This window comes from Dermacentor silvarum, chromosome 1 (genome assembly GCF_013339745.2).
Source record: "Dermacentor silvarum isolate Dsil-2018 chromosome 1, BIME_Dsil_1.4, whole genome shotgun sequence".
NCBI lineage: Eukaryota > Metazoa > Arthropoda > Arachnida > Ixodida > Ixodidae > Dermacentor > Dermacentor silvarum.
In genome coordinates this window covers 325736184-325759067 of record NC_051154.1, presented here as the reverse complement: position 1 = coordinate 325759067, position 22884 = coordinate 325736184, and the positions used below count along the sequence as shown (strand labels likewise).

The following is a 22884-nucleotide window of genomic DNA, read 5'->3' as shown; positions in this document are numbered from 1 at the left end:
ACTACCGTAGGGATTTTCGATAACACTCCATTGGAAATCGTTAAAGATAGATGGGGAGCAAAGCGCCAGATCAAGACAGCTCATAGCTCCTGTGCTTGGAGAGCAGTAAGTTGCAGCACCAGTGTTTAAAAGACATATGTTATTTGTTAAGATAAAATCTTCAAGTGTTTGCCCCCTAGTGTCGTTTATTTTACTACCCCATAACGTGTTATGTGCGTTAAAATCACCCGCGATTAAAAAAGGTTCGGTTAGTTGGTTTAAATTAGCTCCAGGTCTCTTGCAGTAAAATCTGAGTGTGGTGGAATGTATAGTGAACAAATGGTGATGGTTTTGTGTGCTAAAATGGTCACAGCAACGGCTTCTAGGTGACTGTTAATGGCAACTTCTCTAGCTGCGATACCTCCTTGCAGAACAATGGCTACACCACCCGAAAGTCGGCTCGCCGGGGTACGGTCTCGCCGTACCACAGTGAAGCCTTTTAAAATTTTTTTTAAACGTTTTTCACCTAAGTTTGTTTCCTGCAAGCACAAGGCCACAGGAGAGGAGTTATTTAGCATGTCTTTGATGTCACCTAAGTTGCGCAAGAGTCCTCTACAATTCCAGTGGATAATAAAAGCCATTTTGAAGCTGAAAGGTAAAAAATGGGAATACGAATGAATAAGAAATAAGAAAGATGTTTGGTGGCATAGAGCTAAAGAAGGCTAATATAAAGGAGAAATAACGTTTAGGTTATCACTTTCTTAATTAGGGCAGTTATTGGGACTTTGTCCCGTTTTGCGCGCTCCAGAGAGTGCTTGTCCTTCGGCATCGACGACACCGGAGTTTTTGCGTCGACCTCCATCGCACTCTCCGAGGCACTGGAGGACCGAGAGTTGGGCGCCGGGACACGTGTCTCGGGCCTTGGGGTTCGATTGAGTTTAGGGCCCTGCGAGACTGGTGTCTGTGGGCCCTTCGAAGAGGATGGAGCAGCAGCACTGGCTGCTGCCACCACGGGGGCGAGAGGGGTCACTGCGAGACCACTGTGCGTAGGCTCGGAGGACTCCCGAGGCCTCTGTGACGCTGCCCCCACCTGCGTCACATCGGCATAACTTCTCGAAAGGTAAGACAATTGCTTTTGTGCTTCAAAAAACGAGATTTTTTCTTTAACAGTTAGGGCAATGACTTCCTTTTCTTTCTTCCAGCAAGGGCAAGACTGCGAGTACGCTGGATGGTCCCCTTTGCAGTTAACACAGTGTGGAGAAGAAGTGCAATTGTCAGATTGATGATCATTGGAACTGCATTTAGCACAGGTTGTTTGTCCTCGGGATGCGTGTGAAGCATGTCCAAACCTTTGACACTTGAAACATCGTCTGGGGTTCGGCATATGTGGTCCGACATTTACTTTTACATACCCTGCATTGAGAGAGGTAGGCATTTCGCTTGTTCCAAGGGTTAGTATAACATGTTTTGTGGGAATTTCTTGATCACTTCTGCGGATGACAATTCTTTGTACTTTGGTAACATTTTGTTCCTGGAAACCCTCCAGCAGTTCTTCATCGCTCAAGCCAAGAAAGTCTTCCTCGGATATCACACCCCTGCTTGTATTTAGTGTTCTATGGGCTGAAATTGTGACTGTGGCATCGCCAATAGTGGCAATTTCCAAGAGCTTTTATACTTGATCCTTGTCCTTTAGTTCTAGAAGGAGGTCCCTGCTAGACATTTTTGAGGCTTTATATGTCGGCCCAATTTTGTCTTTCAGGCACTTGGCCACTAGGAAAGGAGAGAGCTTTCTCACGGGTGTGTTGTTTCACTATGGACTACATGGCACTTGGGGAATGTTGGGACGCTGCTCCGAAAGGAGAACTGGAATGATGCTTCAGTGCGGCCTCGTTTGAGAGGCCGATCATAGACAACAGAAGTTTGCGCTGCCATAAGAAAATGTAGCGCCGACCGCCCACCGCGGAGCCTAACGAGGGGACGCGGCAGAGCTCGTACACAAGTCTGCACGACGCCAGTCGTACGCCGCTACTATAACCAAATATGGTTTACCCAAGGTAGGATAGCCACACACGGTTAACCCTTGCCGCCAGGGAGAATGGAAGTAAATGGAAGAGATTAGAAGACAGGAAAGGCCAAAAAGTGTGAGAGAGAGACGAAGATTGGAGAGAGAGTGACAGGAAAAGGTGACTACCGATTTCCCCCGGGTGGGTCAGTCCGGGGGTGCCGTCTACGTGAAGCCGAGGCCAAAGGGGTGTGTTGCCTCCGCCGAGGGGCTGTAAAAGTCCAAACACCCGGCATTGGCTCAACCCCCAGGATCCCCTTTTCCCCGGACACGGCTAAGCCGCGCGCGGTTAGACGCGGGAGAGTCCAACCCTCATGTGCTCGGGTACGTGGTGTTGCAACACACCAAACGCCTGCTTGTGCAGACGCCCCTGCGGGGCCAGATCAATTCTTCAAGCTGAACGCTTGTTGCGACCTTCAGTTTCCTGAACAATTTTTCCCAGATCAATTATAAGCGAAAAATTGTTCAGGAAACTGAAGGTCGCAACAAGCATAAGCATGAAGGTCGCAACAAGCAGACACCCAGCTCCTAACTTGGACCAAGGAAGGATTACACGTCATCGAAAAAGCTATCGTTCCAGTGAAGTTTAAGGAGCAGGACTTCAAACTGCCGTTTCTCGTTGTAAAGAACGAAGGTAGCACACTGCTTGGGCGTGACTGGTTCAAGGATTTGAATATCAGCATTACTGGACTTCACACCATCTGCCACAGTGCAGAAGTTGTTACCGAAAAATTCCCGGTTGTTTTCGGCGAAACCTTTCCCGGTGCAGCTATACCGCCAGTACACATCGAGCTGAAACACGACGCCCAACCAAAGTTTCTTAAATGTCGCAGCATTCCTTTTGCTCTCAAGGATGATGTTATCAACGAGCTGGATAAATTAGAGTGTCAAGGTGTTCTGCAACCAACCCAGTATGCGGAATGGGCCACTCCTGTCGTTATTGTGCGAAAAAAGAATGGTTCGCTGAGAATCTGCGGTGACTACCGAAGCGCAGTCAACCAAGCGGTAAGGAACAACGTTTACTCCTTACCTACTAGCAAAGAACTTTTCGCAAGGCTAGGAAGAGGCCGTATTTTTTCAAAAATTGACTTGACGCAGGCGTACCAGCAACTTTCTGTGGATGATTCTTCAGCAGATGTTCTCACGATCAACACAGTAAAGGGCCTTTACAGAGTGCGACGTTTGCCTTTCGGTGTGTCTGTGGCACCTGGATTATTTCAAAGAACAATGGATACATTGCTTGCAGGTTTACCACAAGTTGCGGCCTACCTCGACGACATTCTTGTGGTCCAAAGTGGGTATCCGCGCACGTGCTAAGGTGTTTAGGCCACGTCATGTACAAAGTGCAGACTGCGGACGGGTCGATACACAAACGTCATCGGGACCACGTGCGCAGAGCATGGAAAACTACTCCACCAGACATCACTGACCCTCAATTCATATTTCCAGCAACGCCAGCTATAAGGCCAGCAGCTACCGGGCTGACATTGACTGTACCGGATACAGCGCAAGCGTGCCACCGCTCTACTCATGCACGACGACCTGTGCTCCGTTATGGCATCGACTGCTAGGGGGAAGGGATGTGATAACGGCATGAACTGAATGAACCAGTCTGTACTGCGCATGTTCAGCAATAGTACCACTACAAGCAAGTCAGTGATAAGCCACCCACCTCGCCTACATATACTCCTGTGTTTTGTGCAATAAAGATTCTTGCAAAGGCTGCTGCGGCCTCTACACGTCGGTTACTACAGCCCATAAAACCCGCTTCAGATGCACAGCCATCAGTGCACCTTGCGCGCGCCATATTGCGCCCGATCTGTGTATTTGTCAACAGGTATGAGCACAGATCATAAGTCAGCTTCTCGCAACGGCATGCCACCTGACATCCTCACCGGCTAGGCCCAATCAGCGCTGCCTCGTCGGGAGCAGACTGCCAATGTCGTGATTTGGTGCAGAATCAAAATGCTTTGCAGTGACTGTACAGTACTTTGAAAGTGGAGAAACCACCTTGCCAACGAAAATTGGCAAAATGGACACTCTGCTGCTTGGTGTACATGTTTTGCACATGCACAGCCTTTGAAAAATGCTCCAACCATCGGTCGCGAGAGAGACTTTCCAAAACTATCACGAGACTGCGTTTTACCTCCTTTTTTTGTGTTGTACAAGTCCGGAATGATCACAGAGTTGTCCGGCACGGCAAAATTTCACATGTTGAGACACCCAGGCCCCTTGAACAATGCGACAGGGATCCACAGTACGTCTGATGAATTACAGTAGAACCTCGCTGATACGTTCCCGCTTAGCACGATTTCGCGGCTCCTACGTTCGCAATCGCGAAAAATAAAAATAACCCCATAGACGAATGTGTTAATACGTTCCGGTTAATACGTTCCCGGAAAATATGATTATTTGGCAGCAACGTTCAGCATTGCAGCAAACTGCGGTTGCATGATACGTTCTGCAGTGAAAAATTATCATTCAGGTGTGCAAAAAGACTGCTCTCATGTGCTTGTGAACCGCTAAGTGGCAGACAGCCACCATGCGGCTTCTGTGCAGTGCTCAATCCCCCCCTCCGCGACTTCTCTGCATTGCTCGTTCGACCGAAGTGACGAAGCGTGGCAGCAGCAGTGAGCGAATTGACCTTTGCACCACCTTGCCCCTCGCTTCAACGCGAACTACTAAGTGGCAAAAGCAGGCGGACGCCATGCACGCGCGCAGCGCTACCACTCGCCGAGATTGTAGCGGAGGTGGTGGCGGACGAGGCGCCTGAAGACGGTGGCGAGAACAAAGGCTTGCGCCCACCAGCTACCTTCTGTGAAGGCTGGCCTGGAAGCCTTACAAAGCTTCTTTCGCACGAAAGACAACGAAAATGCAAACAAGGGTCTGCAATGTGCGCAAAAGGAGTTGTTCCTGTTCAAGAATGCGATGCACGAGCAGAAAATAGTCGAATCTCGATAATTTGAACTCGAAGGGGCCTGAAAATTTGTACGAATTAAAAGAAGGACCTATTTTTGATGTATTTGTGCACCATGGCGCTACGTACGAACGGTGCGAGTCGTGAAATATCGCGGTGCGCAAACACGTAGCGAGCGAGGGCCCTGAAACTGCCCACGCCGGCCAACGCTCGCATTCCGATAGTGCCTCTTCCTCCCAATAACGGCAGTGAACTAAACTTCAGGGAGCAGGCCGTGCCGGCATGGTGACGCGCGCGGAGACCGTCGAAGGTGAGGGAGGATGGTCGTAGGGAAGCACCGGCAACCCCGTCGCTTCGGTGGCTCCCCTCGCCCTCCCTCTCAACTCCCTCCCCTTCGACTGTCTCCGTGCGCACCTGCTGGCTCGGTGCCAGCTTAGCCCGCTCCCCTAGCTTCGTTTTCTGCCGTTGAAGTGAGCGTTGACCCACGTGGGCTGTTTCGTTGGCCAGACTAGGCCTCTGTGTTGCTTTCCTCTGCGCCGCAGCCGCTGCGTTGGCTGAGACGTCGGTACGTACACGCGTGTTCCGGCGCGACGCTGAAACGGCGACCTTACCATTTGAGAGAGGAAATTTTCACCGCGGTATTTTTAAATTTTTTTATTTCTCCGCGCGGCGTTGAGGGGTCTCTCCTAAGCTTTTGCTTTATGGCGGTGTCAGAGCATTGCCAGTTAGAGGCACCTCCACGTGATTTGCCGTGCTGCTGAGAGCATTGTCGGTGCGCGGTTATGTTTGATTTAACCGTCGCAAATGCTTTTGCATTCGAATTACCGAGCGTTCTCACCCATTAGAATACACATAACTTTGACGGGACCACAGCGTCAGTTCGAATTAACGAGATTCGACTGTAACTATGTTTTGCAAGAAATAAATGTTTTCTGCCCTTGCACCTCAATATGGGCTTGTCAGCTTCAATCTTTACTGGATTCAGATCGTACATTTTCCCGGATCGTACATTTATTCGCGTATTTTTTGAAAACGTATGAATGAGGTTCTACTGTAGTACGCATGATGTGTGCTTTCGGAGCAGTCGCCTTCATCTTAGGCGCAACGCTTTCGGCCACCGATGGTTGCACAATCAGTTTGCTCACTTCTCGACTTTGGCCGACTTTTGGTTCTTCAGCATTTGTCCTAGAATGTCTGGATGCCACTTTATGTGCCGCTAGAGTTGTCATACCTGTAGATGTTTGTAGCACAGCCTTGCATCACTAACAGCGAACATTGTTGCCCAGGGGGGGAGGGATTTCGAGGAAGTGTTTCCATTTCAGATATCCAGTCATGGCAGTGCGTTAGTCATGATGTTGCAGAAGAAGTACGGAGAAGGCACAATTCTATGTTTGCAGTTCAAAGCAGAACTTCTGTCACTGCTCTAGACTTGAGGTTTCATATTGGCTGCTCGACTTGGCTTAGCTGGCCTGATGGCTCGCCGGCACTGCTGCCACCTCGATGCGGCTGCCACCATGGTCGTGTGACATTCGCAGGTTCAAAATGTGCGCAGTGCGTTTAGAGAACATGAACTTTTCATGCAGTACAATCTCTTACCTACAGAGGCGAAAACTACTAAAAGAATGAACCCCCACCAGGGTTATTTGATTTTAGCAAATACATCAGCAACCTATTTTCTGAATGCCCGATATTTCGGACATGCCCAGTAATTCGGACGCCTTCACGGCACCGCCACATACCCCTTAGAGTCAACGTATAAGAGCGTATGAAATTTCGGACGCAAACAACCTTTGCCGTTCAATTTTCCAGGACTTTTTGCCGTGACTGCAGGTCCGAAACGGCAATAATCGAAGCCACCACCACCGCCATTTTGTTTATCTCGCCGCTTAGAACCACCACTTTCGCACGCAGATCCACTGGCAGCCGCAGCTGTAGCCGTAGCCACTGGCAGCTAGACCTAGCCACTGCAACGTTCACTACCACGCTTCTTGCAGTTCGGTGCCGTATTTTTCATTAAAACAATTAGCCGCTGTTAGCAATGGCACCAACTCCGCCTTTGTAATCCTCACCAATGGCTTCAAAACAGGGAAAGCACGGCGCGTTGCATAATGCCAATCCTCGAAAGTCAGCTTCACATCAATACAGGAATTTACGCAGTGAAGCCTATGCAAAGTATTGCTGTAAAGCATACTAAGGGACAATAAGTATTCCTTAATTATACACGCGTGCACTCGACGTCTCCTATCACAGTAAGAGCACTAATACGCCTAATAAGTGCACAGGCAGGCGTTCAGAGCTATTTTGGACATGCCTGTGGTGATTTTTGCCCTTGGGGGCAGTAAAAGGCAAGCATTCATTTTTTTCAGACTGCCCTACTTTTCGGGATTTTTCGCGGTTCCTAAGGAGTCCGAAAAATCGAATGTTGACGGTATTTCTACATTTTCGCATATTATTCTAATCGAAATGAATACCGAATAGCCTTTTATTCTATCAAATATTCCAAATGACCAAATATTCGCACAGGACTAGTGTTTATACACAATTTTATTATAACAAAATTTTCCAGCCGCACGAAGGAATACCATGGGCAATAAATGGAAACTGCCGCACACGCAGACGGTCAACTGGTTAAATTGTATGCGGCTGCTTGCAAACGCACCTCTCAAATCCCATGCCGCATGAGAGAGCGCTCGCTGAAGCGGAGCAGCAAGATGCTCTCCGGGGTAATGTTCCATATGAAGTCCACGTACGACAACATCCTATCGTGCCCCGAAAAGGGTGGTGGCTTGATGGGTGCAATCTTCCCACACAAGTGGGAGAGGCTGTATTGGCCAATTCGTCACGTTGAGAACATATTGCAGCAGTAATCAACTTGTATCGATCTCGAAGGCACAAGCGTTGCTCTATTATTTGCAAAAACACGATCTGAAAGTTTGACAAGGTGACAATATATCCAATTAAAATATACTTAGAACCTTTTGAGCCTAGACTTCACTTTTTTTGTCTTTTACGTACACTGCCATTGTTATCTTATATAAAGGCATTAATTTTTGCCATGCAGCCCTACAGGAATTTTGTACCATTTGATGTATTGAATGTCATAACATTCAAATGGCATTAAATTGTTATTATTCAGCATAAGTACTATGTACCCCATTTTAGTACAAAATAAACCACGGTGACCATTCGTCAGACATCTCACGAGGTAATCCAGCAGCTCTCTAAGCAAAATGCCCACTCAAAGCTGTCTTTTTCACAAGCATTCCCACTTTTCCTTCAAGAGGATTACAAGAAACTACGACCGAAAAAACCCGTACATCTCAGCAGAGACTTGCGGAATAAAGTGTCCTTATTCACGTGGACATTGGTAAAGCAGGCAATGCCGTTACTTTTTTTGTTTTCTTTTTGCTTCCAGACAAATACTTACGAAAAGGTGGATCACGCAGACTTGTGGTTGAACTGTGCGTGGAAACCCACGACGCATCCAGGATGCAACAATCTGCCGCCTCCTGCAACAAACAGAAAAGAAGACTATTTTTAGAAAATAAACAGTAAACCGCAGCTCAATGGCACCGCAACGCCAGCTGATGCAATGACATTCAAGTAACACCGTCCTTTCTTTCACTAAGTCAAGTTTGAGCTTGGTTCATATTCCGAGTCAGAATAACCATAACTTTATTCAACAGTTGAAGGTCCCGTGTGAGCAGCCATCTTAAAGCGGCCACGCTCTGGGAAAGAAGCACTTTCATTTATTCAAACTTGACCAGACAAAGGGAAGAGAGCAACACAAGAAAGACTCAGCAGAGGGCAGAGCCATCCAAAAGAAAGCACACCAATGAAAGGAGCACTCTCGTTGCTGGACAGAAGGTGCACCGTAGCAACAACACCACAAGACAGGAAAAAAAAGAAAAAAAAAAGCCTTTTATAAAATTGGCATGGCAGCAGTCGTGTGCGCGAGCCCGACAACCGATTAAAAGGTTCAACTCGTCGCACTTTTTTGCTGCACGTACTGCTTGTGACAAGTTTACCACTGCTATCTGCCACGAGCAGTCCAGACTGCCATCCTTGCGCACGCCCTGTGCAGAATATCGTTGTCTGTGTGGACATCTTCTGATCAATGATTTGCTGCAGTACTGCGACGTCAACGATGTTTTGACTATAAATACTTGGACACTGCAGAGGATGGCAGCAGTGGTGTGAGCAGGACGACTGAATACTACAAGGCTCAACTCATTGCACTTTATTGCCGAACGTTGCCCAGGTGAAAATTTCCAACTGGGATCCAACTGGGATCAGCTGGGATGAACTGGTTCCTGCTGGAAACCAACTGGTCCCAGTTACACACCAACTGGTTCCAGTTGGAAAGCAACTGGGTAGCAACTAGTTTCAGTTGGAATCCAACTGGAACAATTTCCAGTTATACTGAGAGTGACTGGACCCAGTTGGGATCCAACTGGAACTTTGACCAGTTGTACTGGAACCAACTGGTTCCAGTAGGAGGGAACTGGAACTTTGACCAGTTGTACTGGAATCAACTGGTTCCAGTTGGATTCCAATTGGAACTTGACCAGTTGTATGAGTAGCAACTGGAACCAACTTAAACATTGGCCACTTGTACTGGTAGCAACTGGTTCTAGTTGGATTCCAACTGGAACTTTGACCAGCTGTATCAGTAGCAACTGGAACCAACTTAAACATTGGATAGTTGTACTGGTAGCAATTGGTTCCAGTTTGGATCCAAATGAAATGGTGACCAGAAGTTTAACTGAAAGCAAGCAACATGCAGTGCTTGCTAAGACAGCAGCAGCTAGTCCTACTGATACTGAGCAATTAAGTTTGGAAACTGAAACTTAAATTTAGTTGGAAAAAAAATTTAAGTTTCAGTTTCCAAACTTAATTGCTCAATTTAGTTGGAAGAAGCCCTGTGTATGGCTGATCATTATAAACACAGGCGGACTTACTTAAAGCCCCCCATGACATGCCATTTGCGCTTTCAATTGGAGAGCAATATTAATTCACTTCGGAGACATTACAACTGGATGCAACTGTTTTATTATTGCGATAGCAATTATATGGACACTCAAAAGCAGATTTCTGCCGTCGGGGTCGCCGTCGCCGTGAGGTTTCGTATGACGTCATTTGGAGAAGAAATCGTCGCCGCACGCCGAACGCTGCATGTGCGAGTGAAAGGGCGCGAGGGGCGCGTCTTTCACGCGGAGTGAACGCACGGCGGAGAACAAACGCGCGTTCTGCGCCGTGCTCGCTTAAGGGCTGCAGAAGTAGGCGTCTCTGTTCTCCTTCACAATCACCATGTATGTAGAGCAAACGCGCCTTCTTCCGACGAGCGAGAGGCCGTGGGAGAGGGGGAGGGAAGAGAGGCGACGTTTAGCTGCGGCACGCAGTGCCTATTTATATCAGAGGCTCAGGCAACAGTCACCAACGCCGCACGCATTTTGAGCGAACGCGGGCAAAACGCCGATGGCGTCGACACCAGTTCTGCGTGTTGCCGATGCTGCTGCATGTCCAAGTTTATACAGCTGATAAAGCTAATATCATTACTCCGTATAGCTCTCTACAAGTTTGCTATCGCAATTGATGCTTCGCCTTTCAGGTGAAACTGCGACAACTTTTTTGTAGGTGAAAAGACCACATAAAAAAACAAATGTGATGCATGCACTAGTTGTACAGCTGGACAAAATGCACTTGCTTGCAATAAATATGAAGCAAAATAAGTCGGGCAGGAAAACAATGGCAAATTTCAACAAATGGCTTTTGTTCGATGCAAGGTTTGTTAATTTTTTTTCTGGTGCCCTGATGACCCAGATGGCACAGACTATGTTGCAGTCAGTTTAACACATAATTACAAGGTTGATATAGTGAATAAAGCATGCACTAATCAGGTTAGAAGGAAATGGCACCAAATAAACATTCAAATGCCTTGAGAAAAGTGTTAAATGGCATTGAAATATGATGAACAAGGTTATTACACAACTTTCTTTTCTATTTCATTACTGTATAAACGTATGTAATATGCGCACAAGTGAAGTGAGACATCATGGCTAAACATTACATAAGCGGCTAGTAAATAAGAATACAAAGAAAGGTACATAACTTTTAGTTGGCATCACGTTCCAAAAGCCTAAGTAATTTGGGACAAGGGGACAATGTGCTGCGACATGAAAGTCACATCTTGCATTTATCGATATTAAGGGCCACGGTTCACTTGGCATTAATAATGTTTTCTTCGACAAATGCTTCTGGGACCTATTGTAACACACAAAATTCTGTTGTAGCAATTATACTGCACGAAATTCATAACCTTAGCTTTAACAGCTCGTCCTTATACCAGTTAGTTTTCGAGCTCACTCATCAATATCTACCGAGCTTTCAAGGAAGTTTTCTAGCACACTGATAACTGCTGCAAAGTTAGGTTTAGTGTAATTATATATTTGAATGTTATTATGAAGTTTACAGCAAAACTACATTGTAGTGCGCAGTAACCAGTGATTTCTGATTCTTTGGCAAAAAATTAATATCTGTTATCTTGGATAGTAGTTAGGTGCAATATACTTGTTGCAGTTGCAGCACTTATGTTACACCCTGTCTATGTTAAGGCATCATGAAGATAATTCAGCAAAAGCTGGTATATGGAGGCCAGTAGCATGTAGAAAGAACAAGTGATCAATGACATATGCAAAGCCTTTCGCACTACTTTTACAAAATAGGTTTTGTCCCTAAAATCTATATATATACATGGCAAAGCCCCTGGGAGTATTTCTACAAGGTTCTTCTGGGCCAGCTGGTGTGCTTTGAAGATATGTGCAGTCATTAACGTTGGGGTTATTACAAATTTCTTGCAGATTGCAAAATACCTTAGGGTAGCTGATCTGTCCTTAAAGGACACTATATGCTCAATCTTTACAAGCAAACCTGAAGCGGTCATGAGAGCTGTGGAATCAGTCTTGTGTGGCCTGCTGTACTGCTCACAGTGGAACACATACCCACAGACTTCAACTCTGTCGTGTTCAGCAATAGGCCCAGTTAAAATGTCATGAAGCTTAGATTTAACAAAGCCAAGGACTGGTTCATGCAATTCTCGTGGTTTACCTAAGTGCAGCACTGTGTTCTTGCACGAGGCTTTCTTAGCTTTTAACATGAAGTTTTGTGTTTGCGTGGTGGTCAATGCTTTCAGTTTTTTGCTGCTGCTACTCATCGGCAAACGTTTCACAATTTGCAACGAAACACCTTTGGCTGATGTCACTAGCTCTTTCAGCTTACCAAGGTTAGTTTCAAATGCAAAGCATGAATGTGCCCAGAGCGGTCCCTGAAGAACTACACTTTTTGGCAAGTGCATAATTTGATGCATATTAAAGGTCATCTGCTTCTTGCTGTACAGAAACTGTGTCTACAACAAATCTCGCAAGGCAATGTGCTTTCCATGACATCTCTTGAAGACACACTGTCCTTCAGCAAGAGGCAAGTGCCTTTTACAAAAAGTGAGAAGTGTTTAAAATATTCTGATGGCAAAATTCCCTGAAGGCATGGGAGTGAAAAATACAAAAGCCACTGCTGCCATTCTGTGGCTTTCCAATACTTTCTCAAAGCCAAAGAACGCTGAAGGCGAACAAAGCAGAGTGGTGGCTTTAGACTTTGGAGGCGGTTGTCCAGCACTTCAAAAACATGTGGTGTCCCAAATAATATGGCTCATTGACATCTGTTAGCCACAGATCAGTGAGCTGCCGAGTCACACCAAGCAACATGCAGTGCATGTAATCAGCAGTAAAACCACAAATTATATCAAAGTGTCTCAGGTTGATGAGAGGAGACGGCCCTTTGATGCCACTGATCGATGTTCCAGATGATGCAGCTTGAGCCATTTGTTGAAGTGTCAAGTCATGCGTCCGTTCTTTGGGAATGCTGTGTGCTGGGTACTTGATGGTTCCTACACACATGTACATAACCACACAAATTAACCATACCACACAATAGACTGCAGTACTTTTGATGCAATCAATCTTTCTCTGTTTTGACTGTTTCCTGTTCTCGCCATGATTCTTCCCGACCAGAGGAGATTTCGTCAGGCCTTAGACTTAATCAAGGTTTCACTGCAACTGAAAAGACAGCAAGATTTCAGTAAAATATGCTCTATGTTTAGAGGACTGTAAAAGTAAATGTTTACGAAATTACATCAACATAGTATATTGACACGTATACATGTTTATCTTTCACTGGTGGCCGCTTTCCACCAGCTAACAAATGTTAAACGTTATCGCTCGGCGCAGGACGCGACTGTGTCAGAGGTTTCTAGAACGTTATCAATGCTTCTTTCTGTTGCCTGTTTTCACAGACGCTTATGTTATCTGATTGTGTGACCGACGCGAATTGTCTAGAACTTTCTGGAAGACACGTGGGCATCAGGGATTAATCTAGAACCTTCGATGACTCAGGTATAAAAGACGACGCGTTTCGCCGCTGATCAGATTTCGACGACCGCCGACTGTGTTCGCCGCTTTCGTTGTGCTTCGAGTGTAGCTTGCTTTTGTGGGCGCAGGTTCGCCCAATAAAGAATTAGTTTCGTCATACACAGTTTTATGACTGTTTACTTCAGCGTCACTACTACGTGACAATATTACACATCAAACTACAATGTACCACTATATGAGGTCTGTTTGATTCGCCTGCACCACCTGAACCAGTTACGAGGTTCTGTACCTCAATTGCCATTTGTTTCAACATAGTAGCGACGGCGACTTCTGAACCATGCCGAGAAAGATGCTGGGTTGGTTCTCGCTTTTTCTGCATCCTCCCTACTTACGGTACCACGTTAGTGCAAACATGCAGGTACGAAGCAGACAATGCAGCACACGGGCACAAGCACCACTCAAACCCTGCTCAGATGCATCTGCTGTGTCTATGCAACGCTGGGTTTGTTGTTACTCATCAATTGCAATGCGATTTTGGATTAAACAACATAATGTCTATGAATTGTCAGCGCAGGTGATTCACTTGTGTATTTATTGCACTCTAAAGCCAAGGAACAAAATTGCAGGGGAATAGATAGATAGATAAACTTTATTCAAATATAGTTTTGTCTTGCCCCAATGGGGCATCGCTAATGGTCGGGGGCCCCTAGTCCAGGGCTCCGCTGGCTCTTGCCATCTTCCTGCTCTCTGGATCAGCTTGAGCTGGTCGTCGAGGGCCGAGCTGGACAGCAGTGCCTCCCATTCTCCCCTCGTGGTGTTCGTGTCATGGTGTTCTATGTTGTGTAGCGTGCACTCCCACGTAATGTGGTATAGGGTTGGTGTGGCCCCACACCACGTGCATTCGTCCCTGTAGCTGTGGGGTGCAGGCGATGTAATATGTGTTAGGTTCGTGTAAGTGCCTGTCTGGAGCCTACGCCAGGCAGCGGCATCCTCCGTCTTTAGTATTCGATGGGGTGGGGGATATCGCAAGCGACTCCCTCTGTGGTAGTTCAGGATTGCTGAATACTCGGGGTCAACTGGGTCAGGGTCTCTGCAGTCGGCGTGATGAGTGCTCGGTTATATGCAAATTCTCGAGCTGCTCTGTCGGCATACAGGGTTACCCGTGATGGCAGCGGACCCGGTATCCAAATGATGGTTATGATGGTGTTGTCGTCAGTGTCCTCCTTAGTATTTGGGCTAGGACTTTGTGCCGCAGGTCTTGCGATTCTTCCCTGTAGGAAGTTGCGGCAGGCCTGCTGGGAGTCCGTGAGGATCGTCAGTGGTTTTTTTGCGTGTTCACCTTCGCGGATGGCTAACGCGATGGCCAGTTCTTCCGCTTCCGTGATCGTGCAGGGGCGGGTCGATGCACTGGAGGTGACGTGGCCTCGGCGGTCGCATACCACTGCCACTGCGCCCTTTTATTCGTTCCGTACATAGCGGCGTCCGTAAAACGGGCCGTGGTATCGAACCTGAATGTTTTCTCTATGTATTGGGCCCTTGCTTTCCTCCTTCCGGAGTGTAGGTTAGGGTCCATGTTGCGTGGTATTGGGCAATGTGATACCTGTCTTGGACGTGACGAGGTATCGTGCAGGTTTCTTGGGTTCGGTTGTGGCTTTGAAGCCCAAAGTTTGTAGGACTGCCGGCCCGTGTGAGTCCGCGCAAGTCTCTGTTGTTGTGAGACGTGAAGGGCTTCTGTGAGTTCGCTGAGGGTGTGGTGTAACCCCAGCGCCAATAATTTCTCAGTCGATGTACTCATCGGCAGGCGGAGAGCGGTCTTGAAAGCCATCCTCAAGAGCGTGGTCGGCCTGTTTCGTCTCGGATTGTGTGAGATGGTATAGGGCAGGCTGTATGTGATTCTGCTCACCACCAGGCTTTTGACCAGTCGGAGTGTGTCCCCCTTCCTTCATGCCTCTATTCTTCGATGTTACACGGGATATCATGCGCGATATCGCCTTGACACTGGTTTTGAGGAGCGTAAGGGTGTGTGTAGCACGCTGGTTAGACTGCAGCCACATGCCCAACACATCACCCACGTTTGCGTTTGTAGCGTTTTGCTTGCACTGATGAAACTCGGCTGCACCATTTCCGACATTCTTAAGCCTTGCCAGGAACTGGTTCGCATTGGTGCCGACGAATCTAACAAACTTATGAAACTGCACCCACATTCCTTCAAAATTATTTGTGTTAAATTGAATGTCATGTTGATGACAGTGCACTTAAATTGAATTTTTGATAAGAGGAACTAATTTCCACAGTATATTTGTCTTAAATGAAGTCTATACATGCCACAGAGAAAGAAAGGCACCTAAATTAAACGAATGCAAGTTTGGCACAATGCACGGACAGGTTTAAAGAGATGGATGAAGCGAGAGGAAAACGATGAAAACAAGGATAGTCACAAAAATTTTTGCACCATCTACAGTCTCCCCTGGGTGAAGACACCACCCACAACCATGGTAGCCATTGAACTGGATAATGTTCTGGAGGAGTGCTCTTGCCAGCGCATCAGCAGTACAACTCACACAGTAGACCTGAAATTATAAAGCAAGAGGTGTAATTAAAATATTACGAAGTAGTTTAAATGCACACATCTGCCTCAGCTCAATTACCTTGGAGTGAATGCTTTGTGACCCAGCTTTCCATGTGAATCCGGCCGTTTCAAGCTGAATCATCTGCTCCACGAATGACTTTACGAACAGAGTCATGTCAGCATGGGACTGTCCATACCACAAAGCTGGTATCAGAACATTCTTGTTACGCAGATGTGGTGGCAACTCATTTATAGTCACTTAAATAGGCCAAATCCAATACTTGGATGACTTGAAAATCAGTGCCCCATCTACATTGAGCAGAAGTGTAAGGTCGTGGCAAGAAATCTTCACCCTAATGTCTTTATACATCTGACCGTCAGTCAAATCGGACATTTGGCTGTTATCTCTGTTCTCAGCAATGTCTTCAAGTTGGCTGGAAAGGGCAGCTGCCACAGATGTATCAGCAAGGAGAGATCCGAGTTGCTCTTCGAGTGGCAACGTAAAAGTGGCCATCGCGGAGCATTTTGTGGCCACTGTAATTTTTATGACAAACTGAACAGCAGCCCTCAATGCTGTTTCTTTCTTGGAGTTTTCCCGAAGTTTCAGCCAGCGGCGTCAAGCATTCTGCGCAGTAGAAGTGAAATCTCGCGGCTTCGACACCTGCACCAACATACTTCTTGAAAAGATATTTGGTTGCAGGAACGTCGTTCCTGTCAAGAACGTACGTGATCAGCTTCTGGAGAGCTTCCACGCCATTCCAGGGAAGCCCAAACTCTATCGCGAAATTGACTGTTAAAGCAAGCAGGTCTTGCGGCAGGAGACTGTTGCGTGCGTCGACTTCATGGTCACCATCAACTTCTGCAGAAGCTGTTTCGGTACCGCTCTGGTCACCAGAGCAGAAGAGCTGATCTGTTCCATTGGCAGCATCACCAGACATTGTATCGGAAAACTGGCAAAACAGTTCATCTTCCATCTGACCATCATCGCCAAATTCTGCTGCACGGCCGTTTGTGTCAAGGGAGTGAAGGGGCGTTGTGTCACAGTTGGGCTGCTGTGGTAGTGGCGTAGCAGTTGACACCGATACAGCAGCCGCACTTTGTGCACCTGTCACTAGCGGGTCACATGAAGGAGTTCCCATCAAACGATATCTCGTTGTCTTCGGGAAATCCGTGACACCGCTGTTCCCACCGCAGTCAAGGTAGGATTTTCTCCGCTTCATCTTCGACACGTGAGGCTTCACACAGTGCAATACAACAAAATCGTTTTCACGCGGAAATACTGCGTAGAATAAATATATACACAGCCGCTCAATTTAACTCACTGTTCGTTAGTGCGAACCACCACAGAATAAAGTGCGAACCACAATCTGATTGAAACAAATTTAGTACAAGCAACGATGCACGCACATGCAACGTAATGCCGATGACGATGGCGGCAGCCTGTACAGTCACAGAACACCCATACGCATGCCAGACCGTCGCCCTCATTTCCCAAATCTACAATAAAACTCTTGCCAGAGAGAAGAGAAAAAAAGGCGAGATGCTAAATAGGTATAATGCACATTTAATTATTATGAATGTATAGTTCCCCTGACGTACTGAGCCCGTTTGCTTAGCAAAAAAAAAATAATAATGTTTGCGCGTAGTTTTCTTTGGTGTCATTATATAAAATTAGCCTAAGTCAGCTTTGTATGTCGGTGTGTAGACTCCTGAAATAATTAAAGAAGTCCTTGAAAAGAATATGGCCTCGAAGTAATTTGGTTGGGGAAGGTGATATGGACATCGCGATCATCAGCGCCAGTGCTAGGCACGTTTTCCATGCGTTTTCTTGTCTGCTGCTGATCGTTTGTCTATTATTCCTTTTTTGTTGCTCGTCGTTTAGTTTATTATATATAGCTCAGCTTTTGTCCTACGTTTTAATTGTCGTTTGCTTTCTGAATTTTATTTAGCCTCCATTCATTTTTTTCTATCTTTTTTGTATTGAGTTAGTGTTAGTGTTAATGTGTTTGCACTTGTACGGTTTGTACATGAAGACGATAACCGGCTACATATCGTGCCAGTCGATGACATAGAAAAGTTTAATCCCAGTGATGATGCAGATTTTGACAACCGACTCCTATATTCTGTCATGTGGCGGGACGACGTGAATGAGGAAAATACAGGTACCTACAGTGGGCAAATCCTGATGCTGGACCGTAAGTAGCTCTTTCTCTCGTTTATTTATGAGGTGTTCCTGTATATATTTCTGTGGCAATTGCAAAAATTCTGAAGTTGCTCGCAACATTCGCATATCTGGTAACCGTGTTTTGTGAACAGAACCATTTCAGGACGTCACCAATTACAAAACGTGACACTCGCGCATATAGACAGCGTGTTGAATTATTGTAGATTATTTTGCTTTTAAGTAGCGCCCATTCATTTAATGGTGACGATCGCTCTTGATGCCGGAATGTAGGACCAGTAAACTAGAAAAAAATGCTACGCAGTTCTCGAAAATATATGTACATCAAGATATGCGAAAATATATGACAGAATATCTATACTAATATCTATAATTTTGTATCTGCACTAAGTATTCAATAAACTTCAATAAACTTCAGAAAAGCAGACGTGTGTGCAAATAAAAATAGTAACAGTAAAACTGTGACAGATGGGAAGTTATTGATCGTTATAGAGTTAGGGTAATATTATGCAGGTGCAATACATATTCACTCATATTGCTCGTTAAATATAAATATTACACCACTGGACTGCAACTGCTTTCACAAACTTCTTAAAGCATGTTCTCTTGGCTACTAGGAGGTTAAGTGAAACTTTTTAGGAATGCAAGAAGCATAATGCTCGGTTTCTTTCGTTAAAGGCACACGAGACGGTTTGGAAAAGTGTCAAGCCAGAAAGAGGGTGCATATTCCGAAACTTTATGTGGAGGATGAATCAACTAATGAAGAAGAAGACAGAAAGAAAGAAAGGTAATGATTTTTTACGAGCTGTCGCGAGAGTCTAAGTCAAATACATCAACAAAGTATATATAGTATGCATTGTTTGCACATTTTGTTTAGCCTAAATTATATTTGTACTCCTGCATAAACATATATGAGCCTTTGGATAGTATTGCACATTACATTGAACTAAGTGCGGCTCCATCTAGTTTCCCACGAGATTAGTATGCATGCCTTCTTTTTTCTGTCTGTAGAGGCGCAAGCATCATCATCATGCAGCAAGGACAACTGCATATGAGCAGATACTGCAGTCGAATGTAAAGGCGGCACTGAATAACAATTGTGTGCCAACAAGCCGAGCTGGAGAAAAAATGGCAAGCATAACTTGAATTTAATAGATAGCTGATATGTCTTGCAAGGCTGACAGTTATCTTGCCTGCAGGGTGCAAAGCGGACACAAAGTCCGTCAAGTTCATCTGGTGAAAGTGACTCACTGTGTTCTAGAAGCGAGTTGCTTAAAGCTATTAAAGAAAAGAAAATGTGGAAACAAAGGGCCATGGATCTGGGAGATCAAAGCAGAAAACTGCTGGAGCAGACTTATTCATTACAGCGCTGCCTGCAGTCAGTGATATTTAATTGTAAGTATTCCTAACTATGGGGGGGGAAGGGTGGGGGGGTTGTGCTGGTGTTCAATTTAGAATTGTAAGGAATGTACACTTCACAATCACAAGTGTATAAAAGATATAAATCATGCGTTTTAATTGTTTTAGTGGAAGCAAGATTTCAACGTTGCAAATCTGGCATGAGAACTCCTACACACTCAGAAAGGGCCCAAACGCCAGTTGACGGGGACGTCGAGAGATGTGGTAAGCTGGGCATGGCACAAGCAATGCAGCTATTCAAAGGGACGTTCATCTTTGATGACAAACGCAAGTGAAATATATGCATCCTTTTTGTAAATTCTTCATGCAGATTTGCCAACCAGTCCAGCAGTACAGCAGCATGTCCCATATGCTGAACCAGCTTCATCAGAGCCTGCCCAGACAGAAGGTGATTTTATACAGCATAGAAGTTTAGCAAATTTCAGAACATGGGGGGTAATGCTTTGAATTCCCATAATCTGACCCCTGTCTATGCCACTGTGTGCTTGTGTTATTCACAGTAAATGACATTGCTTTAATGTGGCTTCATGTGCTTATTCAGACTTTGCTATCATGACTGGTGGTGTGAACGAGCACTAAATTTCTAGTAAATGGTTCATTTGAAACCGAGGATGCGCATGCGCCTTCACAAATGCCACGGACAGTGGTAAGAATTTTTGTGTTGATACATGCACATGTTTTCATGAGAAAACGGGCACAGTATCGTAGCGCATACATACCATGACCCATTAAAAAAACTTTGTTTCCTGGCAGAGGGAGGGACAAAGGGCACCAAAAGTTGCAGTCAATAGTTCTACAGTTATTATTGTTGTTTCTTTGACTTTGCCTCAACAAAACCAAGCTCCTTCGAAGAAAAAAGTGGTTCGCAACCACACGTACAACCCAACACCAGACACTTATTGCATCCTTTCTTGTCATTATAACACTCTTAATGTAGCCTTCAGGCACTGGTCCATCTGGCTCACATTGCTAAACGACTGCATCCTTGCAATTCACATAAGGCATTAAGTAGCATTTTTTTTTCAAGCATACATATGTTTCGTCTAGTTGTGGACTATCTTGCAAAGTGTTTCTGACTTGAATGGAACCAAACAGCTACTTTAACTGTGCAAATCTGCTAGCCTTTTCAAGTCAGCATTCTGGGCAGCACTGTTGCTGTTGTGCTGTACTTTCATAAAATCTTGCACAATTTTAAAGGCCTGGCAGAATGTGTTAGTTTTTTCAGTCCCAAGAAGGTTTGAAGCAATATGTAAGAGAGTAGTCTACTACCAGATAGGATGTTCATATTCTTGCAAAGAATTGGATTTAATGCTTTTTGTGGATTGCAAAGAAGCAGTTTAGCGGATACCACAGTTCTGTGGCAAGCTCTATGTCAATCAGTTGGGCCATTGCCTGAATGTTAGATTAAGAGAGCATTATAATGTCAGGAAAAAATGCAATGAGCAGCTTGTGTTTCATTGTAGCACATTTGGGTGCAAACTATGTTTAAAGGGCCTTAGCTTTGCAAAAATACAGAGTAATGATAAAATTAGTAATTGGAACCAATGCAAATTGCAAGTTTAGCTTCACTCCGTCGCTCCTGTCAGAAAAGGAATTGTCATTCTTGAATCGGCCATAGTGTGCGCTCTGACATTGATAGTCTTGTCACTGCCTCTGGCATTTAAAGGTGTGTGTTGTAAATATATATATATACGTGTGGCTCGGTACCATTTGTTGAAAGTTAGCTTCTATCTTACTCCTCTTGTTTCTAGCGTTTAATACCTGTTACAGTGTCCTTCCCAACGAGGCCAGTTGTCAACTGGTGTGTGCTAAAAATGTTCCTTTTTCTGTTAACAGCGCAGAAGCCAGACTTATCATACATGGCAGACGGCTTTGTAAGTTATATTTTGTTGCTTAACCACTGTTTAGCAATTTGTGAGCATGGTAACAGAAGTCTTTATTGCTCCTGTGTAGTGCAAACACTGCAGGTGTTTAATGCATCATAGTCCCAATTGAACATGTCGTGTAAAGCATTTTACAAACGAGCGGACTAGTTACAGCTCGCCAAGTCCTTTCACATTTTTCTGTGCTTATTGTCAGTTTGATTATTTCTGTATGTTTTTATGTAAGCACACGAGCTAAATTGCCACAATCAACTTGGTTCTGCCATGATATGTGTTAGTGGTAGCAGAAGCTTCGGAAGTACTTAAATAATTAAGTACTGTAAGCCAACTTCAACAATGTCGAGCATTGATCTGTGAAAACTGAGGGCTAATGTTTAGGAGGTAGTAGTGTTTGGAAGTAGTAAGATTAGTAATGTTAGTAATTGTTTTTGTATTTAATAAACATGGTAAAAAAATGCAGTGGGCTGCTGGTAGCAGCAGAACCTGCAGCCTCTGCGTGACACCCTGTTAAGCTAATTTGGAGGCTGCCCCTTTTCTATTTTCATGGGTTATGTGTGTACATGTTACGTCAGCTGGTCCAAAGATCATTGACACTTGCAATTTTATTTTTTGCAGTTTCACTTAAAGGACGGCTTCTGTGTTTCTGGCACACAAGCGGCCAAAATATTTGGAAACAAAAAAGGCACGCTTGTGTGCAAGGACACAGCACAAGCACTGTGGGGCAGCGCCATCCTTGCGACCCGGAGCGTCAGCGGAAATGTAGCCCCCAAGAGGAGGGCATTGGGCGAGCTGCCAAAACAGCAGTAAACACCTAAGAAGGTGGATGTCGTAGTGGGTAAGCTGCCACAAAATGTTAATGCCACCACTAAATGTGCAGCGTTGTGTTTTAATGCTGTAGTTCACGTACTTGACACAGTAAACATTTGGGTGGTTTGTGGTTCCACTGGAATGATGGATGGCAGCACAGTATCCCTTTCCATTGGTTTTAATTCCTTGTACTGCCTCTGCTTTACATAGCTCGGTGGCAACCGAAGGACTTTGTGCAAGGCCCTTCTACAGAACTTGACTGCATGTTTTCTCTGTGCTTGAAAACATAGTTCTCTAGATGTGCTGATAGTTTTCATCTATGGGAATGTGATATTGTGTTATACTAAAATATCTTGAAAACCATGAAGTCAAAGCAAAAGTTAAGGATCACACAAAGCGATGGAATGAAAACTGTTAGGCCTAATGTTAAGAGACAGGAAGAGAGCGATGTGGATCAGAGAACAAATGGGGATAGCCGATATTCTAGTTGATATTAAGCGGAAGAAATGGAGCTGGGCAGGCCATGTAATGCATAGGATGGATAACCGGTGGACCATTAGAGTTCCAGAATAGATACCAAGAGAAGGGAAGTGCACTTGAGGACGGCATAAAACTAGGTGGGTTGATGAAGTTAGGAAACTTG

General features: G+C 45.3%; 1 protein-coding gene across 1 annotated transcript in view; it reads right to left on the bottom strand.

Moving 5' to 3' along the window:
- Positions 1–22884, bottom strand: part of LOC119437333 (uncharacterized) — a 94032-nt gene that overhangs the window by 26072 nt on the left and 45076 nt on the right. Inside the window, exon 8 of the mRNA XM_037704379.2 lies at positions 8386–8467. Coding sequence (XP_037560307.2) covers positions 8386–8467 — 82 coding nt within the window. The remainder of the gene's footprint in view (positions 1–8385; positions 8468–22884) is intronic.